This window comes from Pseudophryne corroboree, chromosome 2 (assembly GCF_028390025.1).
Source record: "Pseudophryne corroboree isolate aPseCor3 chromosome 2, aPseCor3.hap2, whole genome shotgun sequence".
NCBI lineage: Eukaryota > Metazoa > Chordata > Amphibia > Anura > Myobatrachidae > Pseudophryne > Pseudophryne corroboree.
In genome coordinates, this window is record NC_086445.1 from 41,340,398 (window position 1) to 41,359,273 (window position 18,876).

Below are 18,876 nucleotides of genomic sequence, written 5' to 3' on the forward strand. Positions count from 1 at the left end.
TGCACAATTAATGTACACATGTTCTGTTGACATTGTGTTCGTATGATATGTTTGCCCTTGTCAGGTGGGTTTATCTGAGCGGCATCACAAACCTCACACCTTCCTCACAAGCTGCTTCTAACTTGGATCGTAAGCACATGATGCCGGCGGCCATTTTATACCACATTGTGCCTCTGTACTGTCTCATTTGGAGGGAATTGTCCAGCTCTCCTGTTTTGTTGTTCTGTGCATTAAATTTTGTACCTGTATTTTTCTATTGAAATCTAGTCGCCCTCATTTCTTTATTAGCAATGTATCAGTGCAGACCATTTGCTGCTGAATCCTGTAGTCCCTCGTGCCGGGATTCCGGGGTCGGTCACCTGACCGCCCGGATTATATATATTGCTTATCTGTAGTTAGTGACTACAAGTCATTACACTATCCTCACAGACGAGATGCTCATTACGCCTGGATTCTGTAGGCGTTAAAATATTGTTCGCATACGTGGATACGTGGATGAGTTATAATCTGCTCTTAAATGCACCGTTTTGCTTGTTGGACTATTTTAAATCTGCATCCCACATAGGATATTTATTTTTTCTTTAAATAGCCCGTTAAGTATGCATCTGTAAATCATTATCTCCATTTCAAAATCTCTGTGGAGGGAAAACTAATGTGGCTGCCAGACACGAGCTCTCAGCATATTATGTGATGGCAGAGCCGGGCGCAGACAGAGCTCAGAGTGGCATTGGAAAGGCCCTCTGCTCACTGCATCATGTACCATATTACTAGTTGCCACGGTAATCAACAATCACTAGCGCCAGGAAGAAAAAAAACTAGAGAAAATGGTAAATACTAAAAATTTTCTTATAGTGAGGCATATAAATATGCTTGGGATATCGGCAAACAAGCCAGTACCAGATGAGTTACAAGAAAGAGGGTGAATTGTAGTTTATTTAAGTCTGTATACAGCGTGTATTGTATTTGTCTGAGCTGGGAAGTGTTGTTCCCGGTATCGAAGCATTGTACGTACCCCTCCCTGTAATGTGATGTGAGGAGCAGTAGCTCTCCCTGTATCCCTCTAGTATTTGAAGCTTTCTAGGGTTGCATATGCCAAGGTGTCACGCTCCAGATTACGATGGGAAAGTAGACGTTCCGCTGACGGACATGTGACCTCTATGGTCCTGATACCTTCTGTACTAGTCACCAGCTCCGTCGTGCCACAGACTCTCTCTCCGTTCACTGCCAGATCTTCCAGGTTTTTTGCTCCTTGACCTTTAAACATACACTATACCTCAGCGTAATTGTGTGTGGATAAAGTAGCCTTTCTGTGAGAAGCAGACGTTTCTATTGCTTGCCATAATAAACGGTAAAAAAAGTTTCTTCAAGAAAAGAATATGTAAAAAAACTATATATACATTATAGGTCAGCAGTTCCTATGTGTTGTCTTCAGGGAACCCTAACAGTCCTGGATTTAAGGATTCATGGTTGGAAGCAGTTGATTAAATCGTATTGACTGAGGTACTAATTAAGTCACTTGCGTTTAAACATGGATATACTTAAAACCTGGACTGTTGGGGTGCCTTGTGGACAGAGTTTGGGAACCTGTGTTACAGGGGAAGTTCGATCTGGGAAAATCTTGCTAGGGCTCCTCTTCCGCTGCCCTCGGTTCTTGGCTCATTGTGCCTCTTTGTCTCCATTCAGACACTTGATGGGAATGTATACGATCACCTGAAGGACTATCTCATGGCGTTTAGCAGGACGGAGCTGGAGACCTGTCAGTCTGTACAGAATACGTTCCAGTATTTGTTAGAGACCTCCAGCCGGGTAAGTGTCCGCTGTTTTAATCTTTAATGTATTGGGACCTACCTGTGATGGGGCAAGTTCTTATTACTTACAATGCTGAATAATAGCAGGACGGCTGTTCATTTTGGGTGGAGCAATCACTTCTGTTCCCCGTATGTACTCTTAACCAGATCGTTGTAAACGGATTATAATCCTGCGATACTCTGGAACAGATGCTAATGGATTTGTGACGTTATACACATTGAGTTTCTGTTAATAGTCCCGGTTTTATTAAACATGAGACCTGGGGGTTAATGCAACAGGTTGCGAGAAGCCGGAGGGAGTTTGTGCGAGAATGCCTGAATTTTTAAAGCGGCGATCACTTGCAACCAAAACAAGGTTGGTTTTGGCTTATAAATGATTGTGCGAGAATGCCTGTTTTTTTTTTTTAAAGCGGCAAACTCCCGTACCCTATTACATTTACCCCCCCTGGTGTTCATAAAAGTAGTACTTTCCAGTGTATCACAAACTCGGTTATCTTAAGTTCCGTCAAGTTCCTGAAACTTTCACACACATGGAAATATGGGGAAGATACTCGGAACTATCACATCAGACGAGTGTGTGCATGTAGACATCTGCAATACTGTAGTGGGTTAATTTGTCAACTAAATGGATTCAACCGGGTGACCCACGCTGCCTGTTTAGTTGGGTTGCCGGTATAAGTTTAATTTCTGTCAGCCGTCGGGATCCCGGCGTTCAGGATAACGACTCTGGAATCCTGACAGCTGGCAATGCCGGCAGCCGGAACCAAGTGTGTGTGTGCCGGTTTCTGTGGTCCTGGGACCCCCAGGAGCTGTCCTCTACCATGGATTTATCTGCTCTTTGTTCCCCTCCCCCATAACAACACAAAACCATTCCTCCTATCTTTCATATTCCAGGCGTTCATGCAGCTGAAATTCCCCTTCTCGGTAAGATTATCCCAGATCTCTCGGCTGTTGCTTGCATTTTATTTTTCTTATTATTATTTTGTGGTTTATACATCACCGTGCATGTTTTATCCCGTCTGCAGCGGCACTGACCTTGTGGTAATGGTGGGGCATCTTTCCGTGGTTTCGTTGTGCGCAGTTCTTGGGAATCACAAGTTATGTTTCATAACTTTTTTTTCTTTTTTCCATATTGTGTTTTTAAGTCGGTGACTTTGCAGATTTCTTTTTTCACCCATTGAATGTTGGAGCACGTGGTTGTGAAGGACTCGTCCGCCAGAGGGGCCTCTAGGTCTCTGGCTGGGTGCGCAGTCTGTTGAGCGCTCTCTCATACACCACATCTCTCTCTCTCGTTCTAGGTAATGCGAGATCACAACCTCCAGGTGTTCATTCAAGAGAATCCAGTGTTTCACAAGGCTCAGCCCTTTCAGTTCCAGCCCAGCGACAGCGACACGGTAAGAATGACATCGCGAGTCCATGCGTGTAGCCGGTTACAGATACTTCAGGCTAGTTTACCGAAATATATATCCGGATTGTAGGTTCTTACAGCTTCTCAAGTATGGTGTGAGGTTCCTAGCAGAGATTTCTTACAGAAGAACTTTACGTTATGGATGATGGTCATTAAATAATCGTTTAAGTTATTTGTTATTTATATACGCTGTCTTGTCCATCGTCCTGGAGTTATGACCGTTATGTACCATGTATGGGCAGAAAATTTAGCATACAGTTTTACAGCGATCTAGCTTGAAAGGAATCGAGCAAACGTCATCCCTTTCTTTTCCCAACTGTGTGTCTTTAAAGTTCTGAGAAAACTTCCATGGATCTTCTCTAGGTTCCAAAGATGTTGGAGCGATTTAATTATATTAGTTAATGGCATGGAATAACCCACGAGAAGTATCTGAGAAACTTTGTGTGTTCTAACCCAGTGCTGTCTGTCTGTTTCTGTCCTTTACCGCCCTCGCCCAGAGTTTCAGCTCTGTCCCTCTGGTGGATATTGAACCTTCTCCTGTCAGTGCTATGAGAATTACTTTAGCAAAGGTATAACCCCCACTCACTCTGTTTCCCACTTTCCCATTGTGTGCATGAGTTCCCGTTCCCCTGTGTTCCTCATCGCTCTGCCCTATTGTCATTCTCTGTCGTGTAAGCATCACTTCTTTATGTTCTACAGTTCTTCTTCTTCTTTTTTTTTTTATAACTGCTTATTTTATTATTTTTACTGTTCAGGTCTGAGGACTAAAGGTCATCTAATTGTACTCTCAAAGCTAATTCCTTATTTGCAAAAAGAATCACGCAGAGTATTACAGCTGACCTGGATTAACTCCTAATACTTGGAAAATGGACGTTTGCCTGAAATCACCTGTTGAAACCTGTTGCTGCCGTTTGACAGGTAGCATGCGAATAACTGAGAGACCTCTACAATACCTGTAGCCATGGAAACAAAATGTGAACGGCATGGATTATTTTCTTATAAAAGTTTCTAAATGTTGCAAAGTCGGCTCAAATATTCACAAGCTGTCTATCAAATGGCAGCAGCAGCAAGTTTGTTCTCAGGTTTTACACAGGACATTTCAGGCAAAAGTCCAAGTCATGTTTCATGAGTAATTCCAGTAAGTTGTAGTATTTAGCGTAATGGTTTTACTTGTGCCAACTCATTACTGGCCGGAAGGAGGTTACATCCTAGATCTGGTTACTTTTTCCCCCCGCTTTGAGAGATTGTTAGCTGTTGAGGGCTGTAACAACACAGTATGAAAACCCGGTTATACATCTGGAATACACAGTGATCATTAAGAAGTGACATGATCATATACAGTAACATGTCTCCCAAGTGTGTCTCTGCTTTCCGCTACTACCCAAGGATTTTGTTATCCAATCAGAATGATCGACGACCAATATGTCTACACTCAGAAATGTGAACATGTTTAAAATGTTGACATTAAACATGCCAACGCCAGAATGGTGGCATAGTTTTTTTTACTTATTTTTAGGATTAGGCTAAAATAAGCAAAAAAAACTGACATTCTGGTGTTAACACAGTATATAGGACATAATTCGCCCTTCCTGAATAGAAAGTCATATCCGTCTACAGTACATAGCGAGTTTTACCTTAATTTCATCATCTCCTGTATAAAGAGCCAGTCCTGCCTAGGTTCTCCAGATAACCGGATGGCATAAAATAAGAGATGAGGGGTTTAATAATGACCTGTTGGGGCCACATTCATGTTGGGGCAACTGTTCAGTATACGCTCAAGCTATATTTGAATATTTCCTTCTTACTCATGGGTTCATTGCAGCAGACTGGCGGTGCTAACGTCTTCCTACACAGTACTGACTCTCCTATACCCGCGTCTTCCTACACAGTAATGCCTCTCCCATGCTGCGTCTTCCTACACAGTAATGACTCTCCTATGCTGCGTCTTCCTACACAGCAATGACTCTCCTATGCTGCGTCTTCCTACACAGTAATGACTCTCCTATACCCGCGTCTTCCTACACAGCAATGACTCTCCTATGCTGCGTCTTCCTACACAGTAATGACTCTCCTATACCCGCATCTTCCTACACAGCAATGACTCTCCTATGCTGCGTCTTCCTACACAGCAATGACTCTCCTATGCTGCGTCTTCCTACACAGCAATGACTCTCCTATGCTGCGTCTTCCTACACAGTAATGACTCTCCTATGCTGCGTCTTCCTACACAGTAATGACTCTCCTATGCTGCATCTTCCTACACAGTAATGACTCTCCTATGCTGCATCTTCCTACACAGTAATGACTCTCCTATACCCGCGTCTTCCTACACAGTAATGACTCTCCCATGCTGCGTCTTCCTACACAGTAATGACTCTCCTATGCTGCGTCTTCCTACACAGTAATGACTCTCCTATGCTGCGTCTTTCTACACAGTAATGACTCTCCTATACCAGCGTCTTCCTACACAACAATGACTCTCCTATACCCGCGTCTTCCTACACATAAATGACTCTCCTATGCTGCGTCTTCCTACACAGTAATGACTCTCCTATACCCGCGTCTTCCTACACAGTAATGACTCTCCTATACCAGCGTCTTCCTACACAGTAATGACTCTCCTATACCCGCGTCTTCCTACACAGTAATGACTCTCCTATACCCGCGTCTTCCTACACAGTAATGACTCTCCTATACCCGCGTCTTCCTACACAGTAATGACTCTCCTATGCTGCGTCTTCCTACACAGTAATGACTCTCCCATGCTGCGTCTTCCTACACAGTAATGACTCTCCTATACCCGCGTCTTCCTACACAGTAATGACTCTCCTATGCTGCGTCTTCCTACACAGTAATGACTCTCCTATACCCGCGTCTTCCTACACAGTAATGACTCTCCTATACCCGCATCTTCCTACACAGCAATGACTCTCCTATGCTGCGTCTTCCTACACAGCAATGACTCTCCTATGCTGCGTCTTCCTACACAGCAATGACTCTCCTATGCTGCGTCTTCCTACACAGTAATGACTCTCCTATGCTGCGTCTTCCTACACAGTAATGACTCTCCTATGCTGCGTCTTCCTACACAGTAATGACTCTCCTATGCTGCATCTTCCTACACAGTAATGACTCTCCTATACCCGCGTCTTCCTACACAGTAATGCCTCTCCCATGCTGCGTCTTCCTACACAGTAATGACTCTCCCATGCTGCGTCTTCCTACACAGTAATGACTCTCCTATACCCGCGTCTTCCTACACAGTAATGACTCTCCTATACCCGCGTCTTCCTACACAGTAATGACTCTCCTATACCCGCGTCTTCCTACACAGTAATGACTCTCCTATGCTGCGTCTTCCTACACAGTAATGACTCTCCCATGCTGCGTCTTCCTACACAGTAATGACTCTCCTATACCCGCGTCTTCCTACACAGTAATGACTCTCCTATGCTGCGTCTTCCTACACAGTAATGACTCTCCTATGCTGCGTCTTCCTACACAGTAATGACTCTCCTATGCTGCATCTTCCTACACAGTAATGACTCTCCTATGCTGCATCTTCCTACACAGTAATGACTCTCCTATACCCGCGTCTTCCTACACAGTAATGACTCTCCTATACCCGCGTCTTCCTACAAAGCAATGACTCTCCTATGTCCGCGTCTTCCTACACAGCAATGACTCTCCTATGCTGCGTCTTCCTACAAAGTAATGATTCTCCTATACCCGCGTCTTCCTACACAGTAATGACTCTCCTATGCTGCGTCTTCCTACACAGTAATGACTCTCCTATGCTGCGTCTTCCTACACAGCAATGACTCTCCTATGCTGCGTCTTTCTACACAGTAATGACTCTCCTATACCAGCGTCTTCCTACACAACAATGACTCTCCTATACCCGCGTCTTCCTACACAGTAATGACTCTCCTATGCTGCGTCTTCCTACACAGTAATGACTCTCCCATGCTGCGTCTTCCTACACAGTAATGACTCTCCTATACCCGCGTCTTCCTACACAGTAATGACTCTCCTATACCCGCGTCTTCCTACACAGTAATGACTCTCCTATACCCGCGTCTTCCTACACAGTAATGACTCTCCTATGCTGCGTCTTCCTACACAGTAATGACTCTCCCATGCTGCGTCTTCCTACACAGTAATGACTCTCCTATGCTGCGTCTTCCTACACAGCAATGACTCTCCTATGCTGCGTCTTCCTACACAGTAATGACTCTCCTATACCCGCATCTTCCTACACAGCAATGACTCTCCTATGCTGCGTCTTCCTACACAGCAATGACTCTCCTATGCTGCGTCTTCCTACACAGCAATGACTCTCCTATGCTGCGTCTTCCTACACAGTAATGACTCTCCTATGCTGCGTCTTCCTACACAGTAATGACTCTCCTATGCTGCATCTTCCTACACAGTAATGACTCTCCTATGCTGCATCTTCCTACACAGTAATGACTCTCCTATACCCGCGTCTTCCTACACAGTAATGACTCTCCTATACCCGCGTCTTCCTACACAGTAATGACTCTCCTATACCCGCGTCTTCCTACAAAGCAATGACTCTCCTATGTCCGCGTCTTCCTACACAGCAATGACTCTCCTATGCTGCGTCTTCCTACAAAGTAATGATTCTCCTATACCCGCGTCTTCCTACACAGTAATGACTCTCCTATGCTGCGTCTTCCTACACAGTAATGACTCTCCTATGCTGCGTCTTCCTACACAGCAATGACTCTCCTATGCTGCGTCTTTCTACACAGTAATGACTCTCCTATACCAGCGTCTTCCTACACAACAATGACTCTCCTATACCCGCGTCTTCCTACACAGTAATGACTCTCCTATGCTGCGTCTTCCTACACAGTAATGACTCTCCCATGCTGCGTCTTCCTACACAGTAATGACTCTCCTATACCCGCGTCTTCCTACACAGTAATGACTCTCCTATACCCGCGTCTTCCTACACAGTAATGACTCTCCTATACCCGCGTCTTCCTACACAGTAATGACTCTCCTATGCTGCGTCTTCCTACACAGTAATGACTCTCCCATGCTGCGTCTTCCTACACAGTAATGACTCTCCTATGCTGCGTCTTCCTACACAGCAATGACTCTCCTATGCTGCGTCTTCCTACACAGTAATGACTCTCCTATACCCGCATCTTCCTACACAGCAATGACTCTCCTATGCTGCGTCTTCCTACACAGCAATGACTCTCCTATGCTGCGTCTTCCTACACAGCAATGACTCTCCTATGCTGCGTCTTCCTACACAGTAATGACTCTCCTATGCTGCGTCTTCCTACACAGTAATGACTCTCCTATGCTGCGTCTTCCTACACAGTAATGACTCTCCTATGCTGCATCTTCCTACACAGTAATGACTCTCCTATGCCGCGTCTTCCTACACAGTACTGACTCTCCTATACCCGCGTCTTCCTACAAAGCAATGACTCTCCTATGTCCGCGTCTTCCTACACAGCAATGACTCTCCTATGCTGCGTCTTCCTACAAAGTAATGATTCTCCTATACCCGCGTCTTCCTACACAGTAATGACTCTCCTATGCTGCGTCTTCCTACACAGTAATGACTCTCCTATGCTGCGTCTTTCTACACAGTAATGACTCTCCTATACCAGTGTCTTCCTACACAACAATGACTCTCCTATACCCGCGTCTTCCTACACAGTAATGACTCTCCTATGCTGCGTCTTCCTACACAGTAATGACTCTCCCATGCTGCGTCTTCCTACACAGTAATGACTCTCCTATACCCGCGTCTTCCTACACAGTAATGACTCTCCTATACCCGCGTCTTCCTACACAGTAATGACTCTCCTATACCCGCGTCTTCCTACACAGTAATGACTCTCCTATGCTGCGTCTTCCTACACAGTAATGACTCTCCCATGCTGCGTCTTCCTACACAGTAATGACTCTCCTATACCCGCGTCTTCCTACACAGTAATGACTCTCCTATACCCGCGTCTTCCTACACAGTAATGACTCTCCTATGCTGCGTCTTCCTACACAGCAATGACTCTCCTATGCTGCGTCTTCCTACACAGTAATGACTCTCCTATACCCGCGTCTTCCTACACAGTAATGACTCTCCTATACCCGCGTCTTCCTACACAGTAATGACTCTCCTATGCTGCGTCTTCCTACACAGCAATGACTCTCCTATGCTGCGTCTTCCTACACAGTAATGACTCTCCTATACCCGCGTCTTCCTACACAGTAATGACTCTCCTATACCCGCGTCTTCCTACACAGTAATGACTCTCCTATACCCGCGTCTTCCTACACAGTAATGACTCTCCTATGCTGCGTCTTCCTACACAGTAATGACTCTCCCATGCTGCGTCTTCCTACACAGTAATGACTCTCCTATACCCGCGTCTTCCTACACAGTAATGACTCTCCTATACCCGCGTCTTCCTACACAGTAATGACTCTCCTATACCCGCGTCTTCCTACACAGTAATGACTCTCCTATGCTGCGTCTTCCTACACAGCAATGACTCTCCTATGCTGCGTCTTCCTACACAGTAATGACTCTCCTATACCCGCGTCTTCCTACACAGTAATGACTCTCCTATACCCGCGTCTTCCTACACAGTAATGACTCTCCTATGCTGCGTCTTCCTACACAGCAATGACTCTCCTATGCTGCGTCTTCCTACACAGTAATGACTCTCCTATACCCGCGTCTTCCTACACAGTAATGACTCTCCTATACCCGCGTCTTCCTACACAGTAATGACTCTCCTATACCCGCGTCTTCCTACACAGTAATGACTCTCCTATACCCGCGTCTTCCTACACAGTAATGACTCTCCTATACCCGCGTCTTCCTACACAGTAATGACTCTCCTATACCCGCGTCTTCCTACACAGTAATGACTCTCCTATACCCGCGTCTTCCTACACAGTAATGACTCTCCTATGCTGCGTCTTCCTACACAGTAATGACTCTCCTATACCCGCGTCTTCCTACACAGTAATGACTCTCCTATACCCGCGTCTTCCTACACAGTAATGACTCTCCTATGCTGCGTCTTCCTACACAGTAATGACTCTCCTATACCCGCGTCTTCCTACACAGTAATGACTCTCCTATACCCGCGTCTTCCTACACAGTAATGACTCTCCCATGCTGCGTCTTCCTACACAGTAATGACTCTCCTATACCCGCGTCTTCCTACACAGTAATGACTCTCCTATGCTGCGTCTTCCTACACAGTAATGACTCTCCTATGCTGCATCTTCCTACACAGTAATGACTCTCCTATGCTGCATCTTCCTACACAGTAATGACTCTCCTATACCCGCGTCTTCCTACACAGTAATGCCTCTCCCATGCTGCGTCTTCCTACACAGTAATGACTCTCCTATGCTGCGTCTTCCTACACAGTAATGACTCTCCCATGCTGCGTCTTCCTACACAGTAATGACTCTCCTATACCCGCGTCTTCCTACACAGTAATGACTCTCCTATACCCGCGTCTTCCTACACAGTAATGACTCTCCTATACCCGCGTCTTCCTACACAGTAATGACTCTCCTATGCTGCGTCTTCCTACACAGTAATGACTCTCCCATGCTGCGTCTTCCTACACAGTAATGACTCTCCTATACCCGCGTCTTCCTACACAGTAATGACTCTCCTATGCTGCGTCTTCCTACACAGTAATGACTCTCCTATGCTGCGTCTTCCTACACAGTAATGACTCTCCTATGCTGCATCTTCCTACACAGTAATGACTCTCCTATGCTGCATCTTCCTACACAGTAATGACTCTCCTATACCCGCGTCTTCCTACACAGTAATGGCTCTCCCATGCTGCGTCTTCCTACACAGTAATGACTCTCCTATGCTGCGTCTTCCTACACAGTAATGACTCTCCTATGCTGCGTCTTCCTACACAGTAATGACTCTCCTATACCCGCATCTTCCTACACAGCAATGACTCTCCTATGCTGCGTCTTCCTACACAGCAATGACTCTCCTATGCTGCGTCTTCCTACACAGCAATGACTCTCCTATGCTGCGTCTTCCTACACAGTAATGACTCTCCTATGCTGCGTCTTCCTACACAGTAATGACTCTCCTATGCTGCATCTTCCTACACAGTAATGACTCTCCTATGCTGCATCTTCCTACACAGTAATGACTCTCCTATGCCGCGTCTTCCTACACAGTACTGACTCTCCTATGCTGCGTCTTGCTACACAGTAATGACTCTCCTATGCTGCGTCTTCCTACACAGTAATGACTCTCCTATGCCGCGTCTTCCTACACAGCAATGACTCTCCTATGCTGCGTCTTCCTACACAGTAATGACTCTCCTATACCTGCGTCTTCCTACACAGTAATGACTCTCCTATACCCGCGTCTTCCTACAAAGCAATGACTCTCCTATGTCCGCGTCTTCCTACACAGCAATGACTCTCCTATGCTGCGTCTTCCTACAAAGTAATGATTCTCCTATACCCGCGTCTTCCTACACAGTAATGACTCTCCTATGCTGCGTCTTCCTACACAGTAATGACTCTCCTATGCTGCGTCTTCCTACACAGCAATGACTCTCCTATGCTGCGTCTTTCTACACAGTAATGACTCTCCTATACCAGCGTCTTCCTACACAACAATGACTCTCCTATACCCGCGTCTTCCTACACAGTAATGACTCTCCTATGCTGCGTCTTCCTACACAGTAATGACTCTCCCATGCTGCGTCTTCCTACACAGTAATGACTCTCCTATACCCGCGTCTTCCTACACAGTAATGACTCTCCTATACCCGCGTCTTCCTACACAGTAATGACTCTCCTATACCCGCGTCTTCCTACACAGTAATGACTCTCCTATGCTGCGTCTTCCTACACAGTAATGACTCTCCCATGCTGCGTCTTCCTACACAGTAATGACTCTCCTATGCTGCGTCTTCCTACACAGCAATGACTCTCCTATGCTGCGTCTTCCTACACAGTAATGACTCTCCTATACCCGCATCTTCCTACACAGCAATGACTCTCCTATACCCGCATCTTCCTACACAGCAATGACTCTCCTATACCCGCATCTTCCTACACAGTAATGACTCTCCTATACCCGCGTCTTCCTACACAGTAATGACTCTCCTATGCTGCGTCTTCCTACACAGCAATGACTCTCCTATGCTGCGTCTTCCTACACAGCAATGACTCTCCTATGCTGCGTCTTCCTACACAGCAATGACTCTCCTATGCTGCGTCTTCCTACACAGTAATGACTCTCCTATGCTGCGTCTTCCTACACAGTAATGACTCTCCTATGCTGCGTCTTCCTACACAGTAATGACTCTCCTATGCTGCATCTTCCTACACAGTAATGACTCTCCTATGCCGCGTCTTCCTACACAGTACTGACTCTCCTATACCCGCGTCTTCCTACAAAGCAATGACTCTCCTATGTCCGCGTCTTCCTACACAGCAATGACTCTCCTATGCTGCGTCTTCCTACAAAGTAATGATTCTCCTATACCCGCGTCTTCCTACACAGTAATGACTCTCCTATGCTGCGTCTTCCTACACAGTAATGACTCTCCTATGCTGCGTCTTTCTACACAACAATGACTCTCCTATACCCGCGTCTTCCTACACAGTAATGACTCTCCTATGCTGCGTCTTCCTACACAGTAATGACTCTCCCATGCTGCGTCTTCCTACACAGTAATGACTCTCCTATACCCGCGTCTTCCTACACAGTAATGACTCTCCTATACCCGCGTCTTCCTACACAGTAATGACTCTCCTATACCCGCGTCTTCCTACACAGTAATGACTCTCCTATGCTGCGTCTTCCTACACAGTAATGACTCTCCCATGCTGCGTCTTCCTACACAGTAATGACTCTCCTATACCCGCGTCTTCCTACACAGTAATGACTCTCCTATACCCGCGTCTTCCTACACAGTAATGACTCTCCTATGCTGCGTCTTCCTACACAGCAATGACTCTCCTATGCTGCGTCTTCCTACACAGTAATGACTCTCCTATACCCGCGTCTTCCTACACAGTAATGACTCTCCTATACCCGCGTCTTCCTACACAGTAATGACTCTCCTATACCCGCGTCTTCCTACACAGTAATGACTCTCCTATGCTGCGTCTTCCTACACAGCAATGACTCTCCTATGCTGCGTCTTCCTACACAGTAATGACTCTCCTATACCCGCGTCTTCCTACACAGTAATGACTCTCCTATACCCGCGTCTTCCTACACAGTAATGACTCTCCTATACCCGCGTCTTCCTACACAGTAATGACTCTCCTATGCTGCGTCTTCCTACACAGTAATGACTCTCCCATGCTGCGTCTTCCTACACAGTAATGACTCTCCTATACCCGCGTCTTCCTACACAGTAATGACTCTCCTATACCCGCGTCTTCCTACACAGTAATGACTCTCCTATACCCGCGTCTTCCTACACAGTAATGACTCTCCTATGCTGCGTCTTCCTACACAGCAATGACTCTCCTATGCTGCGTCTTCCTACACAGTAATGACTCTCCTATACCCGCGTCTTCCTACACAGTAATGACTCTCCTATACCCGCGTCTTCCTACACAGTAATGACTCTCCTATACCCGCGTCTTCCTACACAGTAATGACTCTCCTATACCCGCGTCTTCCTACACAGTAATGACTCTCCTATACCCGCGTCTTCCTACACAGTAATGACTCTCCTATGCTGCGTCTTCCTACACAGTAATGACTCTCCTATACCCGCGTCTTCCTACACAGTAATGACTCTCCTATACCCGCGTCTTCCTACACAGTAATGACTCTCCTATGCTGCGTCTTCCTACACAGTAATGACTCTCCTATACCCGCGTCTTGCTACACAGTAATGAGACTACTATACCCGCGTCTTCCTACACAGCAATGACTCTCCTATACCCGCGTCTTCCTACACAGTAATGACTCTCCTATGCTGCGTCTTCCTACACAGTAATGACTCTCCTATACCCGCGTCTTCCTACACAGTAATGACTCTCCTATACCCGCGTCTTCCTACACAGTAATGACTCTCCTATGCTGCGTCTTGCTACACAGTAATGACTCTCCTATGCTGCGTCTTGCTACACAGTAATGAGACTACTATACCCGCGTCTTCCTACACAGCAATGACTCTCCTATACCCGCGTCTTCCTACACAGCAATGACTCTCCTATACCCGTATCACGGACAAATGAGACCACATGACTCCTGACTGCCGTACGATCAGCTGATGATATACATCACCCCTGTCCAAGCGTGCCGTCTACCTTGCGCGTCAGTGTCACATCACTGTATGGAGAGACCCACAGCCGCATATTACCGTGTAATAATATGGTAGAGGAAACAGTTTAAGATTAGCATCATAGTGTTATTTGTGGTAGATTTTGTGTGAAGCTTCTCACATCTTTTCTCTGCTCCGGAGGTGTCAGACGTTCTAGCGTTGCTGAGGTAATTGGCATTTCTCTCTCCCTTGTGGTAATGCTCTGATTCATGTCTGTTCTGTAACTGTGCGGCTGACATTGCCGCGATAGCGTTATCCGTGGCCCTCTCGTGGCTCTGTGTTATTGTTTGATCAGGCTGTGTCATGTTCCCGATAAGATATGTAGCGGATCCCGGGTATAAACCCCCGACGGCTGGAAGCGCAGTGACGCAATATGCTGCTGGATAGTAGTGTAGCTGTTGCCTGTGCAATTAATGGTAAGGTGTGATCACTAGGTGCCAAGGCCTGGGAGGATGAGAGGAGCAAGTGCCCAGGAGTATGACTGAAGCTCCACAGGGAGTACCACAAGTGTTCCAAATCACCGTTCATACTGTAATGCTTATGTATTATAGTACCTGGCTGGAACGTATAGATAACAAGCACCCACGTCGTCTGTGCCCTTAAAATTCAAATTGAAGAAGGTGCAACTATAACAAAAAAAAAAAAATGAAAGTCCACCAATAAACATAGCAGCAGCAGTTACACATTTGCATAATTAGGTGTGTCTTAGATACTTTCAGCGAATCAGATGCAGCCTGCGGCTGTCATTACCATCTTGCAATTTGCGGGAGAGTTTGAATACCCGCAAATCTTGCCCCTCCTCATTTGTGCCTTTTAAATGGCCATCTACCATTTCATGCCGACACACTCTCACTGTACTTTGGCCGAGTCGACAAACCACCCCCAACCCCTGCCCCTGAGTGCGAAAGACAGAATTCTCCACATTGCTAATAAAAGTGCAATAAACAGAATTGAGAGTAAATGTGTGAATAAGCGCAGATGGCAGGCGTCTCTGGGGTACGTACATTACAAAACCAAATCTCATTAGTAACACTTTGCACTTGGTGCTCCGTAAGCGACATTTGTGGAATGTGGAAGGGTTGTAGTGATGTCTCATATCCTAGAGGATTTCCATCGTCCTCGTCAGCCGCCCCCTTCCTGCCCGGCAAGATGTGTTTTCCTCTCTGCAGAGATAGCCGGCTTTGTCCACTAGCGCTGATGCAGCAAATTCTCCTCCAAGAGGAAGATGATCAGCTGTCGAATGCTGGACCTTTCCTGTTTATCCAAAGGCTGGAATTTCTGCCTCCGCCGTGGGGGGAAACCTGTGATCTGCTCTTCCCATAGGGAAAACCGCCTCTCCGCACTGACATGTCCAGAGCTGCTGCCATCTGCAGTATTTCACAGCAATACCGGCGCTACATCAGGGGTAGGCAGCGTGCTGTAGAACTACACGTCCCAGCAGCTTTAGTGTTAGATGCGTGCTGGGGTCTGTAGTTCCACGGTAGATCTAGTGCCACATGTTGCCTACCTCTGTACTAAATTATAACTTACCTGCAGTCCACAGTTGCTGCTGAGCAAGCAATCATTCATCCATAAGGTGCCGGACCTAGACAGAACGTCAGGTGTGTCTTATTTATTCTGCATTATTCACCGTGTGCTATATATAGCCTGTACTCAAGCCCTGTCCTAGAAATACCTGGAACCAGCTCACGGGGGTATAACCTATAGCTTACACCCATTGCAGTGTAACACTGATCATCCAGATTTGGCCTTGATCCCTATTCCATTGCACGAGAGAATGTTTGCTATCATGGCCTTTTAAGAATGGTGAATACTAACCAGTTAAAGGTCCACGTCTTGTTAAACTTCTCTGCTTATCACCGTGAGAAGTCTTTTTTTTTTTTTTCACGGTCCCTTTAAATGCGGCACATAAACGCAGGACCCACTGCCTTTGTTATAGGACAGGTTCCAGAGTCTGGTGTCACCGGGAGCCGGTGGGAGCACAGCAGGATTTGTCCCTGCTTTATACATTTATTAAATTGTTCCACTTTCCACCGTTACTTGTCATGATCCTTTTATAGGCAGCGAGACAAGAAAATCATTAAAGCCGGGTGCTGGCAGGGAGCAGGCTGCTCTGTTTGCCAAGACTTTCAGGAATGTGGCGATAAAAGTCAGTAAGTAATCCGTGCGCTGATGGAGGGAGACGCTTTTATACACAGATCTCGGCCTCTTACTCCTTGCGCCAGTCTTTACACGTCTCTCTGTTTGTAGCTATCAGAGATATCATCTTTATAGGGTGTCGCCTTCACCGCTCGCACAGGAACTTACATTATTCTGAATCAGCAATGCAGCTCCTGCTGTATCTTTCCTGGGGCTGATTACCCATAGAGCATTGACCTCACCTGAGATTGGGGGGGAGTGAGGTCACTGCTGTCACCTACGTACAGCTGGTGCAATATTTGCTGGAATGTAGCCAATCCATTCGCTGCTTCACTGAGGCACGAGACACTGTGTGCCTCATGGCTCAGTGATGTCACTCTCGTTTTCAGGAGATGCGTAGATGCAGCCCACCGTCAGTATAAGACCACCCAGAAAGCTGCCTGAAAGGGTTAATTATGTATTTCACTACAGACACTCTGGATGAATTCACTGCTGTTGTAAGTGTGACCCACCACAGCCCACGTTCATTAGCGACATCGCCCATCCTGTATTGATTTTCTTTTCTCAGAATTAGAAGGGGTGGTCTGAATTTTGGCAGCAAGGAGGGAGTCAGATCTCTCTGGTAATGGGCTATAGGAACATATTACAAATGTAACCTTGAAGTTTCCCTTTAATGCGGCGTGTATTGTCCTGCCTTGGCTGATGCGGGTTTGCACGCCGTGCTGGATGGGCGGCCGCGTTACGGTAGGCCATTGCTCAGTCTCCGGCCGGATAATGGTTTCAGTTGTTCGTCAGTTGTGTTTATCTTTCAACCTGTTTGTTTTGTCCCGCAGAGTCGACAGTTGGAATCCGAGACTGGTACCACGGAAGAACACAGCCTGAACAAGGAGGCACGGAAGTGGGCCACTCGGGTGGCGCGGGAACATAAGAACATCATCCACGGCCAACGTGTAGGTATAGTAGCTGCCGCGGCCTCAGTGTCAGCTCTGCGTGCCGTGGGTTGTAGAAGCCTGAGTGGTAAATGTGAATGTGGACGCTGTGTGCAGCCTCCCTGAGAATAGGAGCTTGTACTCAGGTCATTTGTCAGGTTCTGGAAAAGTGACAAGCTTTTACCTATGTGATCAGTTGGGTAAAGTTGCGTTTAAGATGTAGTGACCTTTTATACATGCAGTTACTCATGGAAAACTGCAAAACAATTCTCTTATATAGTCAGCAGATGTACGCAGTGAGGGTTGCGTCATTGAACGCAGCAGCGATGCTCAAATATTCTATTGCTGCAGGAGGCGTCTCTAGGAAAAAGACTCCTCCTGCGTGCAGCGCTGATCCGAGTGCTGCGTCCTGAGACGACTCCTGCGTGCTGCGCTGATCCGAGTGCTGCGTCCTGAGACGACTCCTGCGTGCTGCGCTGATCCGAGTGCTGCGTCCTGAGACGCCTTCTGCATGTGGTGCTAATCCGAGTGCTACGTCCTAGGACGCCTCCTGCATTTGGTGCTAATCCGAGTGCTGCATTCTGAGACGCTTCCTGCATGTGGTGCTAATCCGAGTGCTGCGTCCTGAGACTCCTCCTGCATGCAGCGCTGATCCAAGTACTGCACCCCGAGACGCCTCCTGCATGCAGTGCTGATCCGAGTGCTGCATCCCGAGACGCCTCCTGCATGCAGTGCTGATCCGAGTGCTGCATCCCAAGACGCCTCCTGCATGCAGCGCTGATCCAAGTGCTGCATCCCCAGACGCCTCCTGCATGCAGTGACTCCTGCATGCAGCGCTGATCCAAGTGCTGCATCCCGAGACGCCTCCTGCATGCAGTTGCTGATCCAAGTGCTGCATCCCGAGACGCCTCCTGCATGCAGTGACTCCTGCATGCAGCGCTGATCCAAGTGCTGCATCCCGAGACGCCTCCTGCATGCAGTTGCTGATCCAAGTGCTGCATCCCGAGACGCCTCCTGCATGCAGTGACTCCTGCATGCAGTGCTGATCCAAGTGCTGCATCCCGAGACGCCTCCTGCATGCAGTGCTGATCCGAGTGCTGCATCCCGAGATGCCTCCTGCATGCAGTGCTGATCCAAGTGCTGCATCCCGAGACGCCTCCTGCATGCAGCGCTGATCCGAGTGCTGCATCCCGAGACGCATCCAGCATGCAGCGCTGATCCGAGTGCTGCATCCCGAGACACCT

At 47.1% G+C, this 18,876-nt stretch overlaps 1 protein-coding gene across 3 annotated transcripts in view; it reads left to right on the plus strand.

Annotated features, from left to right (window-relative positions):
* Positions 1-18,876, plus strand: part of FCHSD2 (FCH and double SH3 domains 2) — a 184,717-nt gene that overhangs the window by 137,768 nt on the left and 28,073 nt on the right. For 2 of the 3 annotated variants that reach the window (XM_063951220.1, XM_063951221.1), the window contains exons 9-12: positions 1,684-1,806; positions 2,703-2,732; positions 3,107-3,202; positions 17,537-17,653. In XM_063951220.1, the coding sequence (XP_063807290.1) occupies positions 1,684-1,806; positions 2,703-2,732; positions 3,107-3,202; positions 17,537-17,653 (366 nt within the window). The remainder of the gene's footprint in view (positions 1-1,683; positions 1,807-2,702; positions 2,733-3,106; positions 3,203-17,536; positions 17,654-18,876) is intronic. The other variant, XM_063951222.1, reaches the window with a different exon arrangement.